The sequence below is a fragment of the Erpetoichthys calabaricus genome, chromosome 7 (assembly GCF_900747795.2).
Source record: "Erpetoichthys calabaricus chromosome 7, fErpCal1.3, whole genome shotgun sequence".
NCBI classification, from domain to species: Eukaryota; Metazoa; Chordata; class Cladistia; order Polypteriformes; family Polypteridae; genus Erpetoichthys; species Erpetoichthys calabaricus.
Genome location: NC_041400.2, coordinates 132,970,432 through 132,996,973, shown reverse-complemented (window position 1 = coordinate 132,996,973; position 26,542 = coordinate 132,970,432). Strand labels below are relative to the sequence as shown.

At 39.0% G+C, this 26,542-nt stretch overlaps 1 protein-coding gene across 5 annotated transcripts in view; it reads left to right on the top strand.

The window, feature by feature from the left end:
• Nucleotides 1-26,542, top strand: part of psd3l (pleckstrin and Sec7 domain containing 3, like) — a 649,947-nt gene that overhangs the window by 54,127 nt on the left and 569,278 nt on the right. For all 5 annotated transcript variants that reach the window (XM_051929574.1, XM_051929571.1, XM_051929573.1 and 2 more), the window contains exon 2: nt 11,871-12,741. In XM_051929574.1, coding sequence (XP_051785534.1) covers nt 11,995-12,741 — 747 coding nt within the window. In that variant the 5' untranslated portion in view covers nt 11,871-11,994. The remainder of the gene's footprint in view (nt 1-11,870; nt 12,742-26,542) is intronic.

Genomic DNA, 26,542 nt, shown 5'->3' with positions numbered 1-26,542 from the left:
ACACACCCACACACCAAGCACACACTAGGGCCAATTTAGAATCGCCAATCCACCTAACCTGCATGTCTTTGGAATGTGGGAGGAAACCGGAGTGCCCGGAGGAAACCCACGCAGACACGGGGAGAACATGCAAACTCCACGCAGGGAGTACCCGGGAATCGAACTCAGGTCCCCAGATCTCCCAACTGCGAGGCAGCAGCGCTACCCACTGCGCCACCGTGCCGCCCTACATATATATATATATATATATAGTATATATACATTGTATATACTGTATATATATATGAGAACAGAATAATAGATAGATAGATAGATAGATAGATAGATAGATAGATAGATAGATAGATAGATAGATAGATAGATAGATAGATAGATACTTTATTAATCCCAAGGGGAAATTCACATACTCCAGCAGCACCATACTGATACAAAAAACAATAATAAATTAAAGAGTAATAAAAATGCAGGTATAACAGACAATAACTTTGAAAAATGTTAACGTTTACTCCCCCGGGTGGAACTGAAGAGTCGCATAGTTTGGGGGAGGAATGATCTCCTCAGTCTGTCAGTGATATAGAAAGGTTTGGGGCATCAGGGGTGAATCCATTTAATGTAGGGAAAAGTAATGTTGGGAAAGTAAGGGTTCAAAAGGGCTGTGATGAGGGTCTTTGTGGTAGATTCTTCATAAACTACCACACTTCTTCATAAACTACAACACCATTCAAAAGCTCTATCTCAAATGACAATGACAGTTAGAATCATGTGGTTTAAGTAATGGAGGAAGTGGAAGGGGTGGGGCTTCAGTCATTCAGCACGGAAGTGACATCAGCAGTCCTCAGGAAAGTTCTCTACACTAAAGCAAACAGTAATCAGGTTAATGGTGGTGTCATGTCAAAATGTTCCCCCATATTTAAAGACAAATCTGCTAGACATGCCTAAGGCTCACCTGTTTGATTATATATATAATCTACAAATATAAAATTGCATATGTATAGTATATATGTACACTTCTGGTCAAAAGTTTCCAGTTTTTCTTTAAATGTAATCAGTTAAAATGCAGTGAATAACCTGTAATGGTGAAAAGGTAAGCAGTAAACCACCAGAAGTTAACGTTTAAAATTTAGGTTGGCAAAAATAGAAAAAAGGAAATATCAGAATATTACAATTGGGCCTTCTGCCGGGAACAACTAATAGGTTACAACCTACAAATGTTCTACAGCACTTGAAGAAAAATTAAGCCTTGCAGGTTGAAGCAAACAATTTGCACAGGTGTCCCAACTTCTGTTGATTACTTAAAAACCCTCTATCTGCTTTAAAGCAGAGTGGTAACAGACTGTGTTACTACACCCACTGCAGTACTACTTGGACAATAGTACACTGTATAAAGTTGTAAATTCCAGTGATAATAGCAAGAAAATGGCAATTAACAAATAAAATGAGACAGAGCATTATTACCCTTTGAAGTATAGGACTTTCATTTAGAGATAGTGCAAAAAAAAATCAGTGAGTGTCAGTGAGTACAGTGGTGGCCTACACAATCCAAAGGCAATTGGAAACTGGAAGAAGGAAAGAGGTCCGGCAGACCCAAAGTCACAACCCAATCAGAAGACAAGCTTCTGAGGGTCACCAGTTTGTGTGATGGGCGCCTAATAGTGCAACAGTTTCAAGCACAGCTTAACAGTTTCTACTGTAAATAGTACTAGGGTGTTGTACCGTGTTAGCCATTATGAATGTAGAGAAAAGCCAAGCAAAATGACACTTTTTATTGGCTAACTAAAAAGATTACAATATGCAAGCTTTCGAGGCAACTCAGGCCCCATCTTCAGGCTCCTGAAGAAGGGGCCTGAGTTGCCTCGAAAGCTTGCATATTGTAATCTTTTTAGTTAGCCAATAAAAGGTGTCATTTTGCTTGACTTTTCTCTACTGTAAAGAGTAGACTTTGTGCTGTATGTTTGACAGGGTGAGTGGCAGTAAGAAATCCATTCCTTTAAGGACAAAACAGGGCCTTGAAATAATAGCTGTGCATTTCTGCAAACTGGAAGAAAGTCTTATGGGCCGATGAATCAAAATCAGAAATCTTTGGTTCATCTTGTGGCGTGTTTGTACACCATCGAGAAATTAATGATTGTCTACCTCTTTTGTAAGTCGCTTTGGATAAAAATGTCTGCTAAGAAAATAAATGTAAATGTAAATGAAAGAATGCATCCTCAGTGTGTGACATCAAATGTCAAACATGGAGGAGGAAGTGTGATGGTCTGGGGTTCTTTTGCTGGACACAGAGTTGGTGACTTGCACAGAGTGACTGGCATTCTGAATCAAAAGTTTGGCTCTAAAAGCAATAAAAGGTGGCTACTTTGATGAATCAAAATTTGAATAAAACTTTGTACATTTAATGAATTGTTGACTTATTTTTTTTACTTGGCATTGTTTATTTGTTATATGCCTTGATTTCATGAAACATTAAGACATTAAACTACATGCATTTCGCTAAAAACTGAAAAAAAAACTGATGTGTTCTAAAACCTTTGATATATTATATATATTTATATTATATATATATATATAATTTTATGTATGCAAGTTTTTTATGTGTGTACATGTCCTTTTATTGGTATTGTGTCACTCTGTCACTATTCTGAGGACACATGCAAATAAGAATTTCATTTCATTTTGTACACATGACAATAAAGTGGAATTTAAACCTCAGCATGAAAATTAGCTTCAGATTGTTATTAATCCACTACAGATTTTAAATAGCTTTATGCATGTGTAGTCTCAACAAAAACTGTCCCAGAGCAAAGAGGGCTGAATCAAAACACTCCGATCACTATGATCGTCTGTCCTATCCTGCTTTAAGGAGCACACAGCAGGTTTGGAAAGAAGGAATGTACTATGTGTACCACAGAAGGACAGATGGGGGTGTGCATTCTCCAGTGTTCTGTAGTGTACTTTCTTCCTGTTTGTTTGTGGTATTCTCTGATATTGCTGTCATTTCCCAACAATCTGCAGATTAGGTTGTCTTATGATTCTTTTGTAGCCTCAGCTTGAGTGGGAAGTGCGTGTGTGCACGAGAGTAGGCTTTGTGATTGAATGGCACTGTCTTCAGGGTTGGTTTCTGCCATGAGAGACACTGGCGGCCTAAGATCCTGAATTTAAATTAAGCATGTTTGAGAATGTTGAATATTCAGATGAACACCGTTATCTTTAGATGTGTTCATAGACAGCTTCAGGCCTAGAATGCTTGAATTTTCTAAACTTGTTATACTGTAAATGTAGTTTTAAGACAGTGGAGGATTGCTTATGTTGAAAAAAATACTCGGCAATCAAAAAGTGTGCTATAGTAGACTGGTCATCTAGATCAGGGGTTTCCAAGTCAGGTCCTGGAGGAACACCGTGGCTGCAGGTTTTCATTCTAACCCTTTATTTAATGAGTGCCTTGTTTGTGCTGCTAATTAATTTCTTGTGAATTCATTTTAATTGAATTGCTTTTTAAAGATTTGCTTCCCTCAATTTCTTTATCGTTCCTCTGAATTGCTTCATTTCTTTCCTTAAATGGCACCCAAACAGAAATGAAATGTGAAGCAACAGAAGACCAACTAAGTCAAGGTGTCAAACTCCAACCAGTTTCACTGCAATCAGCTGCTTAATGAGGTGCCAATTCCAGTTGTTAATTAAACCAGTTCCTTAATTTCATGGCTTGTTGCTGCTCTCGTGGTGCATTAGCAGACATTTCCGAAATTGTTGATTTTCTCTTTCTAAGAGCACTGTTAAAATGTTTTGGGGACCTGAGAAGATCGACATTCCTGAGACTTTCATCTTTCTTTATTTTCAGATATTGTATGATGGACACCAGTTGTTTTGGTTCATTTTGCATCTCATTATTGTTTGGCTGCTAACTAAGTAAAAAGAAACAATTAAGGGGTCTGAGTCTTCAAGAGCAAATCAGTTAAAATTAGTTCAAAAGACGTTAATTAGCAGCAAAAACAGGTCTCTCATGAAGAAAAGGGTTAGAATGAAAACCTGCAGCCACGGTGGTCCTCCAGGACTGGAGTTGGCAATCCCTGATCTAGGAGGATTTTGGCACATTCAAGATAGGCACAAGAAGTGTCAAATTAATCAAATTTTTAATTTTTAGATTTTTTGTCTCCATGGCCTTGGAATGAAAAAAGTGAGTACCTAACACAAAGGAAAGAATGGGTCTGATATTTATTTTAAAAATGTGGTAGGCATTCCAATAAAGCCTTGAATAGGAAAATGGAAACACTGTGTTTTCACAATTGACATTGAGAAACAGTACTTCTTAAATCTGACTGCAGCTATTGCAGCAATAAATTGTTAAAACCACATGATTACTTCCTTCAGATATTTCATCACATCATACGGTATGTACAAAATAAATCTGGGAAATGGTTATTCTAAATGTGCAGCTGAAGCCACCAGAGGCGTGACATAGGAAAGCAATGTCAAGCAAAGAAGCCATGCTGACCTAACGGGTTTGGTGTGTGATAGATAGATAGATAGATAGATAGATAGATAGATACTTTATTAATCCCAATGGGAAATTCACATTCTTCAGCAGCAGCATACTGATACAATAAATAATATTAAATTAAAGAATGATAATAATACAGGTGAAAAAAAAAAACAGACAAAAAAAAAAAAAAAAAAAAAAAAAAAAAAAAAAAAACAGTGTGTGAATGGCACATCCATCCATTTATTTGCTGAAGCTGCTTATTTCAATTCAGGACCACAGCAAGCTGGAGGTTAGCTAACTGCACTGAGTACAAGGCAGGAACACGTGCTGGCTGGAGTGCCTCTCCAATGCAGGGCATCCTGATTAAAACATGTACATTTTGATATTGCATTATATATTTTATTCACTTAGTTGCAAGCTGGGGAGCTTGGGGGAGAGTGTTATTCCTGTATATTGTACAGTAGGTGGACTACTTCTTAAGCAAACTAAATCAACATGCAGACAAAACAGAATTGGCAGTACATTGTAGTTCAATCTGTTGTTTCTAAAAATACTTATGAACTAAGTTCAGTGCTTGAATGAAGTGTGTGGAACACCTGCTAAGAAAATAAAGGATCAGAAAGGATTGAAATATTTAATATCAGTAGGAAGTATGAAAAAAACTAAATGGTAGCTGCTGTGGTTCTAAAATCAGATCAAAATGTCAGATCAGTATTTGAATTTATACTTTGCCCTAAAGTGATGATTCCCAGTAAGGGATAACATACATGTCAAGAAAAATAAATTGAGTGCATCATTGCTGTCTTATTAGCTGTAGACTCCACAATTATTCATTCATGTATCCGTTCATTTAATGACAACTTTGGCCACAAGGCAGAAGACAACTCTGGAAACACGGCAAGTCCATTGTGTCTCTGTACAGTTTGTCTTTGGGCCGCTCCCTTCTGTATCTTTTGCTGTGCAATTATAATCACATTACAGGCACGTGATAGGAGGGACAACGAAAGCAAAAGTGAGAGTCTTGTCAGAGCTCACCACTTCAGCGTTGTGCATTGTCATCTCCATGAAAGTGTCTAGTGGCTCCCATTTCTAACAATTTATTATTTTGCCCCAGGACTTGTTCTTTGGATTATAACTTGAAGTTTCTTTTGGACTCATTTGCCTGTTTAGCATTTGTGGATTTTGCTTTTTTGAGATCTATGTTCCTTCTTGGACCAGTAGACATGAATGACTGGCCAGCTCTTTAACATTTAGCTGACACGACTCTTACCAATGGAATATAGCTTTAATCTGCCACCAGAATGATTTTTTTTACATCTACATGGCATATCTATAGTTGTGTTCAAATATCTAAATACATTCTGACTATGCATGTCTATTTAGTATATAATAAAACATTGCTGTGTGTGTGTGATTAGTCATTTTGGCTTTGGTGCCTCATTGGTAGTCGTGATAACACAATACTTTACTGGTGTGAAGCTGAATTCCTGATTGTCATTTTTTTTATAAAAATGGACCTAAAATTGAGCACTTCAATGACAACAAAGCAAGTAACTTACGGAGTGTTGGGTTGCTAAATACTAATAAGGTTGCCTTCAAAGACAGGAGTGTTCGAAAGAATACAAATGATGCTTCCACAGCAGGTAATGGATGCCCTTCAACCATTGGTGGTAATCAAAAAGCGAGCAAGGTGTATTGAAATGACAGAGTCTGAGAAGTAGGCTTTCTAAAAATGCAATTGAGAAAGGAATTGCCGGGCAAGAGAGGTTGAGACACGTGAATATGCTGAGAAGAGACAGAGGAACAATGCTGCAGGCACATGTAGGGCAAGACAGGATGAGACACATGAAAATAACCAAGACAAGGCTCAGAGACAGACATTAGAAAAGGTGAGCATAAACGAACCTCAGCCAGTGTTGCACAGGCCAGCTATATGTGGCTTTCCGAAGAGTCAAGACAAGAGAAGATGTGAAGGTGACAAATAGCTGCTGAGGAGAATCAAGAAACAAAGTGTATAGAGAGTTACTTTACAGTTAGAACAAGTTGTGGGAGTGTAGAGTAAAGGTTATGGTAGCTTTACATTTTGGTGTCATTTCTGTTACAGTTACATTGATTAGTCTGATACAGAAATAGTCATCCATAGTGTATTTATAATATTGTTTGGTAAAGAAAATAAATTAAGAATTAGTTAATTTTTTATTATTTAAATTATTCTTTTTTTAAACTTATTTATTACATTTTTTACAAAGTATCCATATTACTCATGTAAAAATTATTTTTCCAATAACAAAAATTAATTTAATACATTTTTACATATGTCAATTATATTATATCATATATTTATTTGTTCCTTAACCCGTCTTTAACAAGTAAACGTATCTACCTGTAGTGCTACATAAAACAGAACATTCTCAAATCTCCTTTTTTCTACAAGGGATGTTCAAAAAGTTTCCGCACTTTTATATTTTTATTGGAAGCGGCGAAGGCGGGAGGAGTACCAGTAATTGGACATTAAAAAGTTGGTACAAACCTGGGAGAATTGCATCGCAAACGAGATTGACTATGTAGAAAAGTGATGTTTTTGAAATTCTTAATAACTAGTTTAAAACAAGTGTGGAAATTCATGGCAGCGGCAAGCTTTAGCCTATCCTAGCATTATCAAGCAGGAACCACCTTTGGATGGGGTGCCTGTCGATTGCAAGGCCCACACATAGGCACATTAACACTCACAGTTGCCCAATTTAGATTCATCAATCAACCTAGTTAAGTGCTTGGAAAATCCATACAAACATGAGGAGAACATGGGAACTATACACAGATGGTGATGAGGTATGGATTTTTTTCAAGATTCTGGATCTGTAAGGCTATAGTGTCAACCACTATGCCAGCAGGCTGATGTTTAGATTAGAAGAATTTTGGTGAGAACAGGCCATTTAGCCCAACAGGCTTGCCAATACTATTCACTAAATTTATCCAAAATAACACATGTTTGAGTCTTGAAGGTTCCCAAACCATATACAGTACAGGTGTAATGAGCACTGAGATGAGAGAGGTTCAGACACCTCACTGAACGAGCTGATCATTCCCTTCATTAATGGGAGTATTTGAAGTTTTACTCAATGCTGGCAGTTGTTTCAAGTGATTCTTTGCTATTGGGGGCCACAGGAAATGTCTCCAAAATAACAACTACACACCTAATTACTAGGAGAAGTCCACTTTCATGTGCACACTTGATAACTGCAGTCACCGTCTTTTTGCATGCTTGAAAATGCATGTAATCAATTCCTCATGATCTCAGCTTCTTATCGATCTGCCGTCATCAGCTTCTTTCATCTTCCCCTAAGCCTCCTCATGCGGGCACTTGTTGCACCATCTTTCTTCTGGAACACCAGACTGCCAGACTTTAACCCAGGGGTGTTCAACTCTGGTCGTGGTGGGCCGTAGTGGCTGCAGGTTTTCATTTTAACCCTTTTCCTAATCAGTGAGAAATTTTCATTGCTACTTAACTCCTTTTCCCTTCATTTTAATAGCCCTGTTTTTAAGGATTCAGTCCTCTGAATTGATTTGTTTCTTCATTAAATGGCAACCAAACAGAAATGAGATGTGAAATGAGCCAACAGATGACCAGGTAAATTGGAACGTTAAACTCCAGCCAGTTTCACTCCAGCCAGTTTCTTAATGAGAAGTCAATTCTTGCTGTTAATTAAATTCATTCTTGAATATCATAACTTGTTGCTGCTCTCATTCTGCCTCAGCAGACTGTTGCATTTCTGTTTTTTTCTAAAACCACCGTCACAATGTTTTGGTGACCTGGGGCCTCATGTATGTTAGGTACAAACGTTTCCATGCTCAAATTGCAATGTAGAAAACCTAAACTTGGCGTAAAGCCACGCACGTTTCCACGGTAGCTCCAACCCTGGTGTACGCAAGTTTTCCACTCGGTTTTTCAGACTGGTGGCACCCAGCATCAAAGCAGTGCTACTGTTCCTGTGTGGTTACCCTTTGTTTATTAGATCCACATCCCTGACGCAGCTTTGTAAATACAGTGAAACTAACTGCATATTGTTTATTAGTATAATGCATCTGATTGTAATTAACCTGTAACAATATAATGGTCCAGGGAATAGCCAAAGTATTCCAAATACCATAGCTGCTTTAGCGTTGTTACTCTCACTGCACCTTCTTTTTCAGCTGCTCCCGTCAGGGGTTGCCACAGCGGATCATCTTTTTCCATATTACTGTCACTACACCACTCGGAGTAAACAGACAGACGGACGGACAGATGGACGTACAGACAGACACTTTATTAATCCCAAGGGGAAATTCACATACTCCAGCAGCACCATACTGATACAAAAAACAATAATAAATTAAAGAGTAATAAAAATGCAGGTAAAAACAGACAATAACTTTGAATAATGTTAATGTTTACCCCCCCGGGTGGAATTGAAGAGTCGCATAGTTTGGGGGAGGAACGATCTCCTCAGTCTGTCAGTGGAGCAGGACAGTGACAGCAGTCTGTCGCTGAAGCTGCTCCTCTGTCTGGAGATGACACTGTTCAGTGGATGCAGTGGATTCTCCATAATTGATAGGAGCCTGCTGAGCGCCCCTGTCGCCCTGCCATAGATGTCAAACTGTCTAGCTCCATGCCAACAATAGAGCTTGCCTTCCTCACCAGTTTGTCCAGGCGTGAGGCATCTTTCCTCTTAATGCTGCCTCCCCAGCACACCACTGCGTAGAAGAGGGGGCTCGCCACAACTGTCTGATAGAACATCTGCAGCATCTTATTGCAGATGTTGAAGGACGCCAGCCTTCTAAGGTAGTATAACCGGCTCTGTCCTTTCTTGCACAGCGCATCAGTATTGGCAATCCAGTCTAATTTATCATAAAATTTGTATTTGTAATCCATGGGTTGTTGTTAGCATAGCAGCGTACTGTTTTTACTGGAACTACAATGTCCATACAGAAGTTGATTGAGGAGGTTGTTATAGTGCAGTCAACAACCTCCTCAATGTTCTCACAATGTGATCCCTGCAGGATATCCCAGTCTGTAGTTCGAAAGCAGTCTCTCAGAGCCTGCTCTGCCTCAGGGGACCACTTCCTGAATGAGAGTGTGGTTGTAGGTAGCTCCCTCACTCTTGGTTTGTAGTGAGGCTGCAGCAGAACCAGGTTATGATCTGCATTCCCAAGCGCAGGCAGCGGGGTGGCGCTGTATGCGTCTTTAACATTTACTTACAGTAAGTCAATAGTCTTATTTTCCTGGGTGTTACAGTCCACATACTGGAAGAAGGCAGGTAATGTTTTGTCCAGCATCACATGGTTAAAATCTCCAGCGATTAGCACAAGCGCCTCAGGATGCTGTGTTTGTAACTTAGCAACAGCAGAATGGATGATGTCACTTGCTATCTCCACGTCCGCCTGAGGAGGGATGTAAACAATAACAACAATGACGTTTCCAAACTCTCTGGGCAAGTAATAGGGACGCAAACTTACGGCCAACAGTTTGATGTCCCTGCAGCAAGTGGAGATTTTGATGTTTACATGTCCAGAGTTACACCACCTTGTATTGACATAGAGAGCTAGACCTCCTCCTTTGTGCTTCCCGCAGGTACTTGCGTCTCTGTCCGCTCTAACTGTGCTAAACCCGGGTATATTACTATTATATTACTATATCTGAGTGGGGAATCACAGATCTACAGCAGAGAATTATAGGTATACAGCATCAAGCACATTTGAACTGCTCTCACATGGCAAATGCTTCAAAGCTTTTCCTGTACGGACCTGCACTCAAACTGTTTGTACTTATAAGTACAATTATCTCACTGTAAACTTGCGATACAGTTATAATATTGCACAACCTGAGCCACTTTATAAAGTGCGTATTTACATATGATGATAATAACATTTTTAAGATGAAATTCAGCAAAGTATGTTTATTATTATATTATACAGAATTAAACATATGAGGACACGGTGTCACTGTGCTAGCAAGGATCTGGCTCTCCGTTCACGGATTATTCCTGCCTCGCACTGTATTTGCGTGACACTGAATGTATAGAATAATTAAACATGTACTACGAAGATATTTCAGTGTTCCTTGAAAGTTTTGAAGAATCGGCGTTCTAAGCTTACAGATGGCTTAATGTCTTTTTCAGAGCTGATTGTGTGGTGATTGGGTATTTGGAGAAAGAAAAGTAAGGACAGGAATTGTTGGTTAGTACGTTCGAAAGAGACAGTACTGCTACAATAAAGTATTTCATTGAAGGTCGCACATGGTGCAGCAAGCATCTTGCGTGAGACATGAACAATCACTGTGCCACCGTGTTCCCATGTTTAATAACATGCTTTAACTCCTATCATCATGAAAATGATATCACATATACTTCTCAGTATTTTAATTATTCAGAGAGCTGTAATATTATGAATGAAATGGATTCTGTGTCTTGTCAGAGGAAGAGAAAGCCCGGAAGCATGTAGTGATTCACACGCATAGAGCACATAGAAGATCAAATATAAAACGAAGCATTTAACATGCTACTTTAGTTACGAGGGGATTTGGGAAACTAGTAAATTAAATGATTTTAAGATGAAGTTTATGATGTTCTACTTTAATGACAAAATAAACTACGTGATTAAATTGGAAATTTCGAGATTAAAGTTGACATTTTGTGCTTTTTCCCCACTGTGTGCCTATTTTTTTTTCTCTGTACCCTAATAAGCTTTCATATGACACACAGACGGTGGGCTACGACTCACCTTTTCACGGCGACTTTGATATGTGACAACTTCTTTTTTATTTTGGGCACTGTACGACTTTGTGAACTTAAGATTTCGAGTTTCTCCGACATGCTGTGTCACTCGATGAACTTCCTTTTGTTGTTTATACCACTGTTTAAACCAACAAATAGTAAGTTTTCTGAACAGACCAACATGACAGAGACCTTCAACTTTCGTTATTTTCAGGTTGGCTGGTCATGTGGTGGCTTGTTTTGTATCTTATTATTGTTTGGCTGCTCATTAAAGAAAAAAACAACTAAGGGGTCTGAGTCACGTCAATTAAAACTAAGGCAATACAAGTTAATCAGCAGCAAAAATGGCTCACTAATTAAGTAGATGGTTAGAATGAAAACCTGCAGCCACTGTGGCCAACCAGGACACCACTGCTTTAACCCCTTGAAATGAGCCTTCCAGATGCTGGGGAAGGTTCAGTGTCACTCAGAAATAACTGCCTCCAGCCCATCTACACATGCTTAGTCAGCCAGCCTACAGAAATGACTACTACAGGTTGTCTGACAGCAACCCATTATATTTTAGCCTGCTAATCCCATGGTGTGTGTAACTGTAGCTTTAAGTATCTAAGCATTGAATGTTTTATTCTCCTTTCTTTCTTCCATAGGTCTTTGAAGATAAAAAGCATGAAGCAGTTTAGAATCCTCCTGACAATCCACTCTGTTTCAGTTAGTAATTGGATGGCCTTCTCCCTCCCAAAACAGCAAACAGATAATTTCATTTAAAAGGAAATGGGTGATCATCATCAGGTCAAGACTTCCTTCCTCTTTATACAGCTGCAGTCACCCACCAAGGCATCTGGTCCAAAACGTCCTGTTGACTCAGGCAGCACAGTAAGTTACAAGGAATGGCTCCCTGCAAATGATCCTCAAGCTGGAAATGCCCCCGAAATACAAGAAAGCAAGCCTGCAAACAACAGCAAATTCACTTTTCACAGTGGCGGGGAGAACCTTGAGGGAATATTTCAGGTTCCTCTTTTGTCCCAGTTCGACAGCAGCGGTGCTGAAATGAATCCTGAAGACAAATTGACTCCAGTCTGCAGTGTGACACCACATTCTTCGAGCGGAGCTTTTGCTGGCCGTGATACCAGCCAAGCAACACCCTGTTTGGAAACAAGGGCACTTGCTGACTGTGGACAGACAAATTTGGTGTGTACAGCCAAAACTGGGGACAGCCAGGGACCTCTAACCGGATCCAGGAGTTTAGAAGCCCACCCAGAGACACAGATGAGTTGCCTGGATGAACATCAGCCTGGCTGTCAAAGGCAAGGCTCCCAGTTGTGGAGCCCCTCGATTACTAGTGGGAAAAAAGATGTTTCTTGGTGGAAAGTGGAAGTCTGCAAACCGACAGTAGTTGAAACACCGATATGTTACAAAAACTCAGAAAGAAAATGTTTTACTTCAGCTGTTTTGGAGAAGACTGCGAGATTAACTGGAAAGTATAATGTCGTCTCACCAGCTGTCTCTGGGCGTCAGAAGGTACGTCTCTGCATTGGTTGCTGATCCTATCAGATATGAAAAAGCTTTCATTGTGAATGTTTAATGGGTTTCTTTTTAATTTATCCATTTTATTTTAGTGAGGAATCTTCTGTTTTTTTATTTTGGCTGATTTAGAGTTTGGTTTTATTTTAGTAACATCGTGCAGGTAATTTTTGGCATCTTTATATAAATAATTTGTGTGCCACAAGACAGAAGAGGTGTGCTTGCACGAAGCAGATAGCAGTTGCTTTGTACTGTTTGTGGAGGGCACTCAGACATGGGTTACTGCGGTATTTTATGATTCACACTGATGTCTTTTGACCAGGATGGCTTAGCAGTAACAGCTACATTTACTGTACCACTCTGATGTGACCCGATTTCCAGTTTTTCCATATATCTGACACAGAGCGGATTTTGTTGTCCAATTTCTTTCAAGATTGGATGCAGCCTGCTTTTATAGGTGGTACTTAAGTCTAATTTAATGGCAATTGCCTTTAACCAGTCTGAGTTTAAACAGATTGAGGTTTTGCTTAAGCATTATGTAAAATGTTAAAACAATCAAGGCAGATAAAGCAAATGATCTGTGGTGTAACAAGAAAGCTAATTTTTTAATGACTTACAGATTATTAAAGCTACTCAAGCTAACTTGGGGGGTATGTCAAACTTGATGACCGCAGTTGCTGATCTCGGCACCTTGTGTATAGCACTTGTGGACAGTAGAGGACGCTGCAGCATCGCGAACCTCAGACACCACCACACAAACATAAGCCTAGGTTTAAATAAGTGATTCATTTAATACAATAATCCTCATAAATGGTCACCAATACACACAGTACCTCTTTTATATTTTCTTTATCCTCTCCTCCACCCTCCAGGCGAGCATTGTCCTTCTTCCTCCCTTCTCCGACTTGCCTGGATGTGGCAGGGTGGTTCCTTTTAGCTCGAACCCGGGAGTACTTCCAGTGCCAGGGCATAGCCTGCTAGAAACACTTCCGGGTTGGTCGGAAGTGCCAAAGACCACGAAGCATAGTTTGCAACAACACCCTCTGGTGGCACCCAGTGACTACCCACAGGACCACTCCATGACACTACAAATCCCAACATGCCCTGTGGTTGTCCATGGGTGTATCTGTTCTCAGGGATGTTGCCACCTAGCAATTTGGGGGAACATATAATAATTGCACTCAACCCCGTCCTTACTTTAAGCTGACCTCTTGGCTGGGTAATGTTCCTCCATTGGATCCTGCCAGGATGCCATTCCTTACATGGCACCAAATACTACAATCTCTGTGTAGACAGGGGACCACCTGCCTCTTTTCAGCTCAGTTTTCTTCATGTGCCAGGTATGGGAAGGGAGTCCAACCCCCTGCCACGCCTTACACACTTTATATGACTAGAAATCACCGGGGAATTCGAATTAGTTGACTATGTAATGACTTTCCAGCACAGTTTCGCACTTCCAAAGAGGCACATGGTTGGCTTTTTTTTCTGACAAACCAATAATGTGCTGCCTGAAGGAGCCGGTGCTGTGTGAAGTGTTTACAGGTACACTTAGGTTAGCCACAATCTCAGCCTTTTTTTTCTTTATTCCATTCTTTTGTGGTACATTGAACACATGTCATCTCTTCTCTCTGTAAGGTCCAAAATACCTGCATTCCTTATTTGTAGTCGCTGCATTATATCCACTGTACTTCCGTGTGGGCACTCATTGATTTTCAGCTATCATGCATACATTGCCCACTCCTACTACATAAGACAAAATCAACCCAGGGACCTGAGTCACTGAGTATATCACACTATGTAACTGGTGAAGACTACAACTGAAAATCGGTGGAAATGTTGTGTAATGTGTTGTGATACTGGCTTTGAGATCTGCTAGTGTAAATGTTGGCATAAGGAACTAAACTGTAAATCAAAGCCACAGGTTCTTTCTGCACCATTAATTAACTTGCTGTGTAACCCTGGGGTAGTATGGTAGTACTCTCAGTAACCCAGGAGAGTGAAAGATCGGTGTGGTCATGAATACCACTACTTCACAGCTCCATGGACTTGGGCTCATTTCCAGACCCAGTTATTCACTGTGTGGAGTTTGCATGTGTCCTCTATGTGTGTGTGGATTCTTCAGATATCACTAAGATGTTCTACACTTTCCCTTTCTAAGGTATGTGTCAATTGGAATCATGAGATGGATAGTCATGTGAACCACAGCTGGATCAGTATAGCTCCTAGTTACCCTATATTTGAAAAAGTAGGTTGAGAAATAGATGGACATACTTTCATTATGAAAAGACACCAGGTTGAGAGTTACAGAAAAATCTCGGGGGGGGGGGGGCATCTAACATTCTAAGGGGGGGGGGGGGGGTGCTGCTATTTTTTGGAGGTGCTGCAACTACCCAAGTAAAAATATACTTTCACTTTCAGTTCCAATAAATGGTGCAGCATCAAAGAATACTAAAATTTGGTATTATAAAAGAAGTCAGGTTATTTATGTAATTATTTGATATTTCATTGTGCCAGTAATATCCTCTGCCCAATGTAATATGGTCATATATTTGATTTTCTACAATATTTAACTTACTTAACAGAATCTGTGTATTTGAGCAACTGGAAGTGTGATGGAGAAAGGACTAACGCACACATAACCACACACACACACTCACACACACTCTGGTCATAGGAAGGACCATTTACCAGCTCTTTAGCGATGGCTATTTGGACTAAACAACCACTGTTGACCTCGGGAAACATCCAGTGAAGTACTCCGGCCTGCTCAGGGAGAAACGGCATTTTCGTGAACTCTCCTCAATGTACTGTCCATCTTCCTAATCTTTCCACTCCAGCCTACCATACTTTTTAGGGCAGCCCCAGCACCCATGGCTGCCTACTCAGCATGTTTCCTCACAGTATTCATAAATATTAATGCAAGATAAACACGCTATATATCGAATGTGCACAACTATTGAAAACTGGAGCACAATTCACCTTCTAAACAAACAATACAAGACTTAATACAAAAGTAAAATCACCAGAAAACACTGATGCAAGAACAATGAGAAACTACCACAAAATATTATTAAAAAACAATGAAAGCTGCTCCTTTTATTTCTTGCAGTGTTAAATTGAAGAATGGAACCGGCATCGGTGCAAAATGAACGGATGAGCCCTTATGCTGTGCTGAATACACGTGGCACAAATTAAGAAGTGTTCAGAAATACTTTTGTTCAAAACTGAGGGTGTGAGACAGTTCAGATGATGAGGAATTTCCCCCCATGGCACCAGGCCTGAAAGGCACTTTGTCAAATCAAGTCTGTTTCCATTAATGAGTGTGACATGTAGAAATGAGACATATTTGTGGGGAGGTTTTTTAGTTTAATATCACAGTTCTTGGGATGACCCTGGCCAGATAGCTCACAGAAGAACCTTCTTGTATTTAGTGGCAGCAAGTGGGTTATCTCTAACTTAGATGATTAAAGTGGCTGCTTTGGCTTCCTCTGTTAGCATTAATTAACAGAAATTGACAAAACATGTTATTCAATAAAAAAGTTAGGGAAGTGAGTACCGTGTTTTTTGGACTGCATGCTTCCATCATTTATAGTACAGTAACTTGACATTTGATCTTAGGGTGATGTGTCTCTATACAATTTTAAGTAAACCTTAATAATTCCAAGTCAGTTCTGGACAGTCTGCACATGTACAGTGCTGGTAAACATTACAAGAAGTAGCAGTTTCTATGAATAATAATTATAACTTTCTTTGAAATTCTGTTTTTCCTAATCTTTTTTTCCTGTTAAGGGGTCATTGGGAGCTGAGTGTCAGGCAGGATCCAACCTGAGCTACTTTAGTGTTGTCTTTGTGTTGTGGGAGGGAAACTGAACAACCAGAAAAAAATTAAACACCAAGAGACAGCACAAATCCCACAAGGCACTGCAATGGGAATTGAAGTCAAGTCCTTTTAATTGTGAGTCGGCAATGCAAATCATTTTGACACTCGCTGTTTTTGCTACATTTCTACTCCAGATTTTAGTCAGGAGTTTCTCAAGAACAAGAGCTTTTCCAAGCACACATGCCGCTTTATTTTCTCCAAACCTGTAGGTAGCGCTGGTGACAACCTGATGATTTATGCATTGTTTCCTTCCCCGTTAACTTTGGTCAGACACCACATAGTAATCACGTCATGCAGTGTGCGCCCCCAGCCTCCCTAGAGAGCATATGCTTCAGGCTTGAGCCTCTGTTCTCCGAATTAGAACATGGGAGGATATTAATCTCAATTAAAAGAGAAAAATACAAAGCATGTGGACTTGCTACTATTTATGCATTCTCAGACTTCAGCCTTTGCCACATTGTGAAAATGCTGAATTATATTTTGGTTATTTCTTGTTGAAATTCCAAAACGTTTATTACAAAACTCACTTCATCCAGTTTAGGGGCTTGAAGTCCAGGACCTGTCCTAGCAGCATTAGGCATAAAAACGCAATCAAACCTGGATGGGACACCATTTCATTGTAGGGTCTGCTCAGAAGCGTACAGCTCAGAAGTGCCAATTAACCAAATATGCATGTGTTTGGGTCACACACAGGCCCAGGGAGAACACACAAATTGTACACAGTGAATGAAACCAAGACCCTGGCATTGTGAAATATAGTGCATTCAAAAAGTACTCAAACCGCTTCAATTTTTCCAAATTGTATTACACCATCATTGATCTTCTCACAATATTACATCTCTCTATTATAATAAAAAAATCCTGGGACAAGACGTGGCTTTTTCAGAGAGATACTTTCACATCTCGCGAGACAAGACTTTGTGCCAAGAGATTTAACCAAGGCCCTGCGGAGGGCTGGCGCCCTGCTCTGGGTTGGTTTCCAGCCTTGCACCCTATGTTGGCTGGGATTGGCTCCAGCAGACCGCCGTCACCCTTAGTTAGGCTATAGCGGATTGGATGATGGATGGATGGATTTAACCATGCCCGGAAATAAATGACAAAGAGTAGATGAAAAAGTAGAATGTCGTAAAGAGGTTCAAAAACATTGGCACAATACACATGCACAGCAGGTTAGAGATAATGAAAGTACTAAAATTAGAAAGTCTAAGAAAAATGATAGCAAAGGTCGCATTAATGCAAACAAATGGAAATGATTACCCTGTGAAATAATGGAACAGTGAAAAGAGATTGAATATATTGTTCAGATTTAAACTTTAAGTTGGAGACTTGTAGATCGTATAATTTGTGTTGCCATCAGGGAAAAGTAGTGTTTCTTCCGAATGAGGATGCCTATCCACGAGAATTAAAAGATTTGTTGTTTGGTGAAAGTGAAATCCACATACACGAGCGGCAGAGACACGAAGTGGCTGGCACGTAGCGCAGTCTGGAGGGGTTGGTGAGCGAAGCGAGCAGGGGGCGAAGCCCCCTAGTGATTAAAAAGAAAAATCAGATTTGTACACTTCTTTGCAATTTTATTAAAACTGAAATATCACATGTTCATTAAGTATTGAAACATTTTTGCTCTGTCATTTCTGTTTATCATCCTTGAGATTTTTCTGCAACTTGATTAAAGTTCCCTTTTTTAAATTCAACTGATTGGATAGACTAATATAAGGCCACACAACTGGCAGTGGAAAAGCCAAGCCATGAGTTAAAAGGACTTGTCTGCAAACCTCCAAGACGACATTGTGTCACCTCACAGAGCTGAAGAAGAACAAAGTGCCTTCCACCATTCTTAACAGAAGAAGTTCAGATCCATTGAGGCTCTTCCTTGAACTGGCCACCCACCCAAACTGAGTAAAGGGAGAGAAGAACTTTAGTCTGGAAAGTGACTAGGAAAACAAAGGTCACTCTGACAGAACTCAAGAGGTTCTCTGTGGAAATGGGAGAACCTGCCAGAAGGATGGCCAGGTCTGCAGCACTCGGTAAAAGACACATAACTGCTTGCATGGAGTTTGCCAAAAGGGACCTCTGAGGTCATGAGAGAAAAGATTATATGGTTTGATGAAGCCAAATTTGGCTTGAATGGCAAGTGCTATGTCTGGAGGAAGCTAGGCACTGCTCCTCACCTGGCCATCGTTATCCCTATAGTGAAGTACAGTGGTGGCACCATTGTGATGTGAAATTATTGTTAAGCAATAGGGACTGGGAGGCCTGTCAGGACTGGGGGAAAGATAAATAGATCAAAGAACAGATAGATCCTTGAAGAAACCCTTTTCAAGAGTGTTTCAGGACCTCAGGTGGGGAGCAGGTTCATGTTGCAACACGACAGTGACACATAGCTCATAGCCAGGAATGCAGCAGTGAATGTCCTCGAGTGGCCCCTGCAGAGCTTAGACTTGAACCTGAATAAACATCTGAAAATAGTGTTACTGTACATTGATACTCTCCATCCAAGCTGACAGTGCTTCAGAGGTTCTGGGAGAAATGTCATTCTCAAGAAGACATGAAGTTGTAATTGGTGCCAAGTGTACTTCAGTAAACTACCAAGTAAAGGGTCACAATACTACATAATATTCATAAAAAACTTCTTGCTTTTTGATTGCGGTATAATGTGTGCAGATTGATTAAAAATAATTGAATCCATTTTAGAGTATTTCTGTCATGTAGCAAAATGTGGAAAAAGTGAAGTGGTGTGAATACTTTCTGAATGCACTGTGGTAATGCTGATCCGCGAGTCACCCTGTCGCACTTTCATATGGAGTTTTTCTTCTTTAATGCAGCTTGTAGGCACAGCTTTCTAAATCTTTAGAGGGCCAAAGGCTTGTCAGATTAATTGCCTCTAATTTATTATATCAAACAGTTTATGTCACAGGCCTGAAGGGTCTCCTGGGATTCAGGCACCACCGAGCAAATTCAATAAACATTTAGGACAGATTGCTAAAGATACGCCTTAAACCCACACCAAGATGTGGAGCAAGATACAGTGAGCCTTCATCATTCCGTACCATTAATGGTGTCACATGCTTTAGGACTTGGCAATCCCCATAAGTGGTCACAAAGAGGTCATACTGTAAATAATATGCCTGGGTTAACTAGGTTAAGACTGAAACATCCATGCAGTCACCTCTCGCTGAGTGGTATCCTTTAAGAGGAAGCCTTTATAATGTTGATCTTAAAGGGCTTGAGTTAAAATGAGCGTCCCAGACCAGGCCAACAGACAATGAGGTCACTGTATATGTTTTTCTAAAATAAAGGCCTGCTTTAAACATTATGCTTTTTATTATGGGAAGAAAATCAACACAGACAATGTGTTCTTTCATTTTCCCTCAAGGAAAATAATACTGTAGAGGCAGGATTGGAGAGAAAAGATTTGTCTTTTTTTGCACATTAATGAGTGAAATAGTGTGAATAGTCATAAGGTGTGGAGATGTTAATGTGTAATATTAATGTTGAAATTGTAAAGCATTTTGGTTTAGAGGTCATTATGAAAAATTAAGGTTGACTGATCATCAGAAAGGACGGCACGGTGATACAGTATTTAGTGCTGCTGCAGAAGACTGACCCAGTCACTGTCACAGTGGACTTAGTGTTTTCTTTTTTCTGTGTTTGCATACTCTGGTTTCCCCCAAAGATATGCAGGTTAGGTTAATTGTTGACTTTGAAGTGCTCAGTCATTGTAAACGTAAGTGTGTCAGTTAATGTGCCTATAATGTATTAATTGATTCCTGCCTTGTGCCTGATGCTGCCTGGGTAGCCTTTGGTCTTGGTAACTCTGAATTGCTTTCAGCTGGGGTTCATAATTGATGGATGGATGGATGCATGGATGGAAAAGTCTCAGGTTCTAGGTCCATGAAGATCATAGACATTAATCGCAGCCAACAATATTGTAAATGTGCCAGATTGTAACAAAGTAAATATTTGCTTGAATGTTATGGGTAGTGCTTATGAGAAATGCCTAATTTGCTATTCTCCCATGGTCAGCCCTGTATTCAGGTAAGTTAAAACTGCATGTTGTAGTTAAAGTGACATTATTGACCACAGATCCTGTCAAAACATACAAGGAGGTAGAAAATAGGAAATACTACTTTAAAAATGGCCATTGTACTGTAGTTTGGCTTTCCTCCATACAGATATAAATAACTGTCTGTAGTCAAGGCTTTCCAAGGTGCTTGACAGTTCCTTGAAAGGTATACTGCAATCCTGTTCCTCGTAGCAGACTGCTGATGAACTGGACTGAAGGAGGCTGATGTGACTTGTGCAAGCTGCAGTCATTCAGTTGAGTACAGCAGTGATGTTGACACAGAAACATCAGAACAGTCAACTCATTGTACATCATCCCAGACAGAGTATGGTGACAGATGACGCAACCATCTTCTTTAGAAACAAGCATGTAAACTTGAAATGGTCTAAAGGAGTACAAAAACCTAAAACTAGAGGCCTGCTTTGATGAATCCTGATTCCAAATTATACACACTGCTAAAAGGACTAGATATGGAGAAATATCGATAAGTTAATAAAATTGTTACAGCCAAGAATCTGCAGTTGAGGCTGGCTTTAACAGTGTAATGGAATGTTTTTTTTGAACACACATTGTGGTTTTTTGATTTGAAAAGACAAATGGCTACATTTCACAGGATATCTGAAGCTTATTGCTGATCAGCAGCATATCTTTGTAGAGTAGGTAGGAGTGCAAACAACTGCGAGTGGGCTTGATCAGCAGGATAATGCTTCATGCTACAAGGCTAAAAAAAGTCCTGGAATGGGTCCAGAAACATGGTAGTGAAATCGTGTTAATAGAGTGGCTCCCCGGTGACCAAATCTCAGTCAATTCAAGCAACTGTGAGGTGAGAGGGAATGAAGTGTTCAGAGCAGAGATTACCACCGCTGCTACTATGGCATGTAATGAAGCTGATATAGGCCGGTGTCACTGTAATGCACTTTTGACGTCTTGTCAAGACTTTGTGAGCACAAATTGAAGTTATTCTTGGAAGGAATGTTATGTTTATGTTTTTCTTTTTCTTTCTAAAGTTGGAACACAGGGCCACTCAGTGTCACACGTACAGTTAATGGTGAGAACTGAACAACCAGTATCCTCCAGTATCTTAGACAGTAGGGCACATTACCAAAGACATGAAAAGTAGGTAAACTGGCAATTTTAAATTGGCCTGGTGTGAGTGAGGGTGCCCTGTGATATTCTGGCTGTCCATGGACGTTTTTTTATAATCATCCTGTGAAAGCTGGGATGGTTTGCAGGAATCTTGACAGGGGGAGGGCTGTCTAATAGAGGACTCCTGTCAGGATGACACAGCAGCGACTGCACACACTGTTAAGGATCTATTTAGAGCCCAAGCCTTAGGTCTGCACTTTTATTTAATTAATGAAGAAACAGCATAAAATCTTAGGATTGAGATGTAGTTGGAAGACGTGAATCATTCTGACTTCATTTGGTCAATGTATCGTGACAGGAGAGCTAAATCTAATTTCAAAGTGAACTCTTTTGCTAGATTAGACTGTGTTCTGAGATTTTTCAGTTAAAGAAGACGGGTATTTCAAGGTAATGTAGTTACACTCACTAGTTGTGGTTCCCAGGAGTGGACTGGTGGAGACGTGTTGATTAACACATGCAAGTAAGAATTTCACAGTACTCGGTGCTATAGTTATAATGGTCATATAAACCTATAAACTACTTCATGCTGAATTAATTCCAAATAATGAAAATATATTGGAGTTTTGTGGTTAGGGATCCCTTTTGTTATATTTTTTGATCCTGTGTCTCATAAACCTGAGCCTATAGTGCCTTTATGACATAGTGAGTGTCTATTTCTAGTTTCAAGATAGATTTCAGTTTCTTTCCTGACACTCGAAAAATTAATTGACACACAATTCTTTATAGAAATATCCTTGATTTTTCTTATTTCAATACCCAAGTTAAGAAAACTGCTAAAAGGAATGAATGGTGATCTGCCTGTGTAGTTCTGAGACCCTTTGTCTTTAGGTTTACACTAAATTCCATTTGGTTATTGTTTTTTTTTTGTTTTGAGATATGCACAGTTCAGCTAATATAAATTTAAACTAAGCATCTTTATGAAGATATGATTTGACAGCACGCTTCCAATAACTGCTCCCAGTATTCTATAATTAGACAATCATGTGCTTGAGTTTACTGAGTTGCATAACCAGATTGCTTCAACCGTGTAAACACTGACAAGCATTTCATTTCTTTAATTGTCATTCACTTGCCACTTCCAGAAGTTTTGTTTCTATTTTCTGAGTGTTTTCAGCAACCTCTGTCACATCATATCCAATATCATTCACATGAAGCAAGTTTAGTGTAAATCCTGAGTAAGTAAGATCCTTGTACTTTCCATTTTGAAGTGGGTTTTTATTGGTAATATACCAACATAATGCCAGTCCCTACTCACTCTGATGGTGAAGTTTTCTGCGTGAATTATTATATGTGTCGCTCTTATCCAGACACACACACATGTTTAAAAGAATTAGGACTACCCACACTTCCTATTGTCAGAAAGTTTGTGGATTTGGGATTAGATGCCTTCAAACTTTTAGAAAACGTTTACTGGTTTTATAAAACACAAGAGCCTGTGCAGAAAATAAAACAATAGCAACCATTCATACCCATTTGAAAAGAATGTTAAATCAATGTCCATAGCAAAGAAAAATTTGTCAGAATGGCTTCTGGCAAATGCAGACTCTTAGACCATCCTTTTCATATCATTTGCACAAACATTTTGTCTTTGGCAATTTCATATAAAATATCAAAAAGTTTGTTGTCATGTCTGTCTGTTCACATGAAATAACTCATGTACTGATTTTTTTGAAAGTCGGTACACTTATTCTTCAAAAATATTTGTCAAGAAAGTCCAATTTTCATTGAGATATCTTGAATAGAGCAAGCTGTACATATTTTTGAAATTTTGAAAACTTCCATTAAAAAAGTATTGGTGAATTTTTTAAATTGTCACAAAACAGAAACACATTTTGCATGACATCAATTGCTGATTAATTTATCTTTAAAGAGGACATTGGGGTGTATTGGTCTTTTACACTTACGATAGCTGGTTCAGATGGCAAAACAAATTCCCAGTTCATGTTATTATAATACCTCAGGAGTAGCTGTTGATGTTCATTCAGTTCATGGCTGTTTGCACAAAAGTATTCTTTTACATAATGTTGATTTTAATTCTCTATTGGATACCTTTTGTGCATTTTTTTACTTCTTGTGTTTATTCTTCAAAAATAATATTTTTCAGAGTATTCTTTCATATTCTGTAATTGCCTGAATACACTAAATGCTAAAAATACCTGAAAAGTAGAAAAACATACACGGAAGTACAAAACAGTGCTCTCAGAAAATCATTAGATTGAAATCCTGACTTTGTGTCAAGTCACTTCAATGAAAAAATTCTCCACTTAATGTTGATTATCTGATTGCTTCAACTGCACTTCAGGCTGTTGCTGCTTGTGTCTTTCAGGCTCCATGTTAGCAGAGTCAACTTGCAGTAATCTGCACAAATCCACCATAAAGCAACAAATACCCTCAGTTAACAGTTTCAAATGACCTTAGCTATAATAACCTTTTGATGCTTCATAGCCCCATGCTTGTGAGCATATCCACATTAAACCCAGAAATAATAGGTACAAATCAATCTGTTCTTCTTGGTAAAATGTAAGTTATAGGCAAAGTACAGAAACCTCCTCAGCATTTCATTTCATTTCAGCATCTCTGAAACCCAGTAAAACTACTGTTTAAAAATTATACATGTTCATCCACCTTAAAAAAATATCAAAAGTCTGTGAGTATGTATCTGTCTCTGTTATATGGAATTTACTGTGCGATTCGTAAAAGCAGTTGTAATGTTTGTGATGTGCCATCTGTTGGAAAAATGCAATGCATTTTATTACTACATGCATTACAGAATACATTCCAATAGAGAGTGGGCTGCAAACATTAATGCAGAATATATCTATGGTGCTTTTTGAGAAGACAAACTTTCTAATGTGTGCAGAATCTGCCCTTAACAAGTTTCCAACCTTGTCTCCATGTTCTTGTTGCAGAATCCACCTTAATAAAAGGACAAGTTGTCTGAATGTGTGTGTCTTTGTATCTGTCCAGTTATTAGTTAGGAATAAAAAATTAAAAATAGACAAAACATGTTGATATAGGGTCAAAAACATCAAAAATGACAGTAAAAATAACAAATTAGGGTCTAAAAAAGAAAAATGGTCTTATTGTCCTATTCTGTTATTCAACTTTCCTGCACCTGCTTGGGCCACGTGAATGAGGCTAATAGCTGCAATACTAATGACTGATGACTTTGTGTGTTGGGCAATGCATGAAAATAACGATCAATCGATCACACACACATTGGAAAACCAAAGGCCCCGATGCTACTAATCTGGAGTCACTAAACCAGGCCAATGCGGTAGCAGCCACCTAAGCATTTTCCCAGCAAAGCACTTTGACTGTAAGAGTGGACAGTTCAAAAAGTGATTCCAAGAGGAAATGACAAAAGTGGGCTGCCATGAGGGTAAGGGATTGGGTGCATGGTCAACACATGTATCGAATAAAACACATGAGGTCTATGTTGATCACTTAAATTTCAGCCTCTTAGACAGGTAGCCCAGCTAGTAGATAGATAAACAGAAAAGGCTCAAAATGGATAGACAAACAAGTGGATGTAGAGCTCCCTAATGATAGAAGTAAATGATCTATCTATCTATCTATCTATCTATCTATCTATCTATCTATCTATCTATCTATCTATCTATCTATCTATCTATCTATCTATCTATCTATATCTAGATAATTTGTAATAATGTACTCGTACATTTTTCCCTGATTGCCTTTTTGGCTTTTTTCTTCACTAATCTTCCTAATTACCAGGAAGAATAATAAATCTATTGTAACATTTAAAACAAAAACATAATTACTTAACCAATTTCACTAAAACTGAAACAGAATACTTTTGTTTTTATTATACCAGTATTTGTATCAGTGACTTAATGTAATGCATCAGTAGAAAAGGAATCTCAAGCACTCCACAAGTAACTCAGCGGAAGAATGCTGAAAGTCCCTTTTGCTCTGCCATATTCCTGTCAAAAGTGACTCATTACATTGATATGAATGGCACAAGCCATGAAGTTACAATTCCCCCATGTCATAATAATAGGCTGCATGAACCTGTTGTAACTCTAAAATTCTCAGTTCTCCTCTTGCCCTCTGTGACAGGATTGTAAAACAAAAATACACTCATGTCAGTAGATAGATAGATCTTTGTAAGTGCTCTGTGATAGATTGTGAGCCAAACACCTCACTCTGCCAGTAAAGAGATATAATTTGCTTAGTTTCGTACATTACCCACACTTAAGGATATTTATTATTTCAAAAGAAAGAGTCCCTAAAGGGCAAAAATTAAATGATTTTCATAAAACTTATAATGGGAAAGCTTCAAGGTAGTTCCAAAAATAAGCAACTCCAAATCTACCAAGTCAAATTCCTGTACATCAAGTACTGACAAATAAACATGTTTCTGATTCTGATTAATGTAAAATAGATCTATTATTTTAAATAAGGATTAGTGAAAACAGAAAATAAAAAAGTTATCCAATTTCCCTTTATTACAGAACCAATTATGTGCAACTGACTTTAACAAGAACTAAGGGTTAAATGCTAACTGGAGAATCTCAGAGGCGTACCATTAAAGGGAGAAAGAGAGGCAAACAAATCTTCACAAAAGCAGTACCCACCAGATGGTGTCTGTCTGTTTGTGCATTACCCTTTTTTCTATACAGTACATGCATGTAGCATCAAACAAAATGAATGCAGTCAGGGTACTTGCTCCATCATCTGGGAAG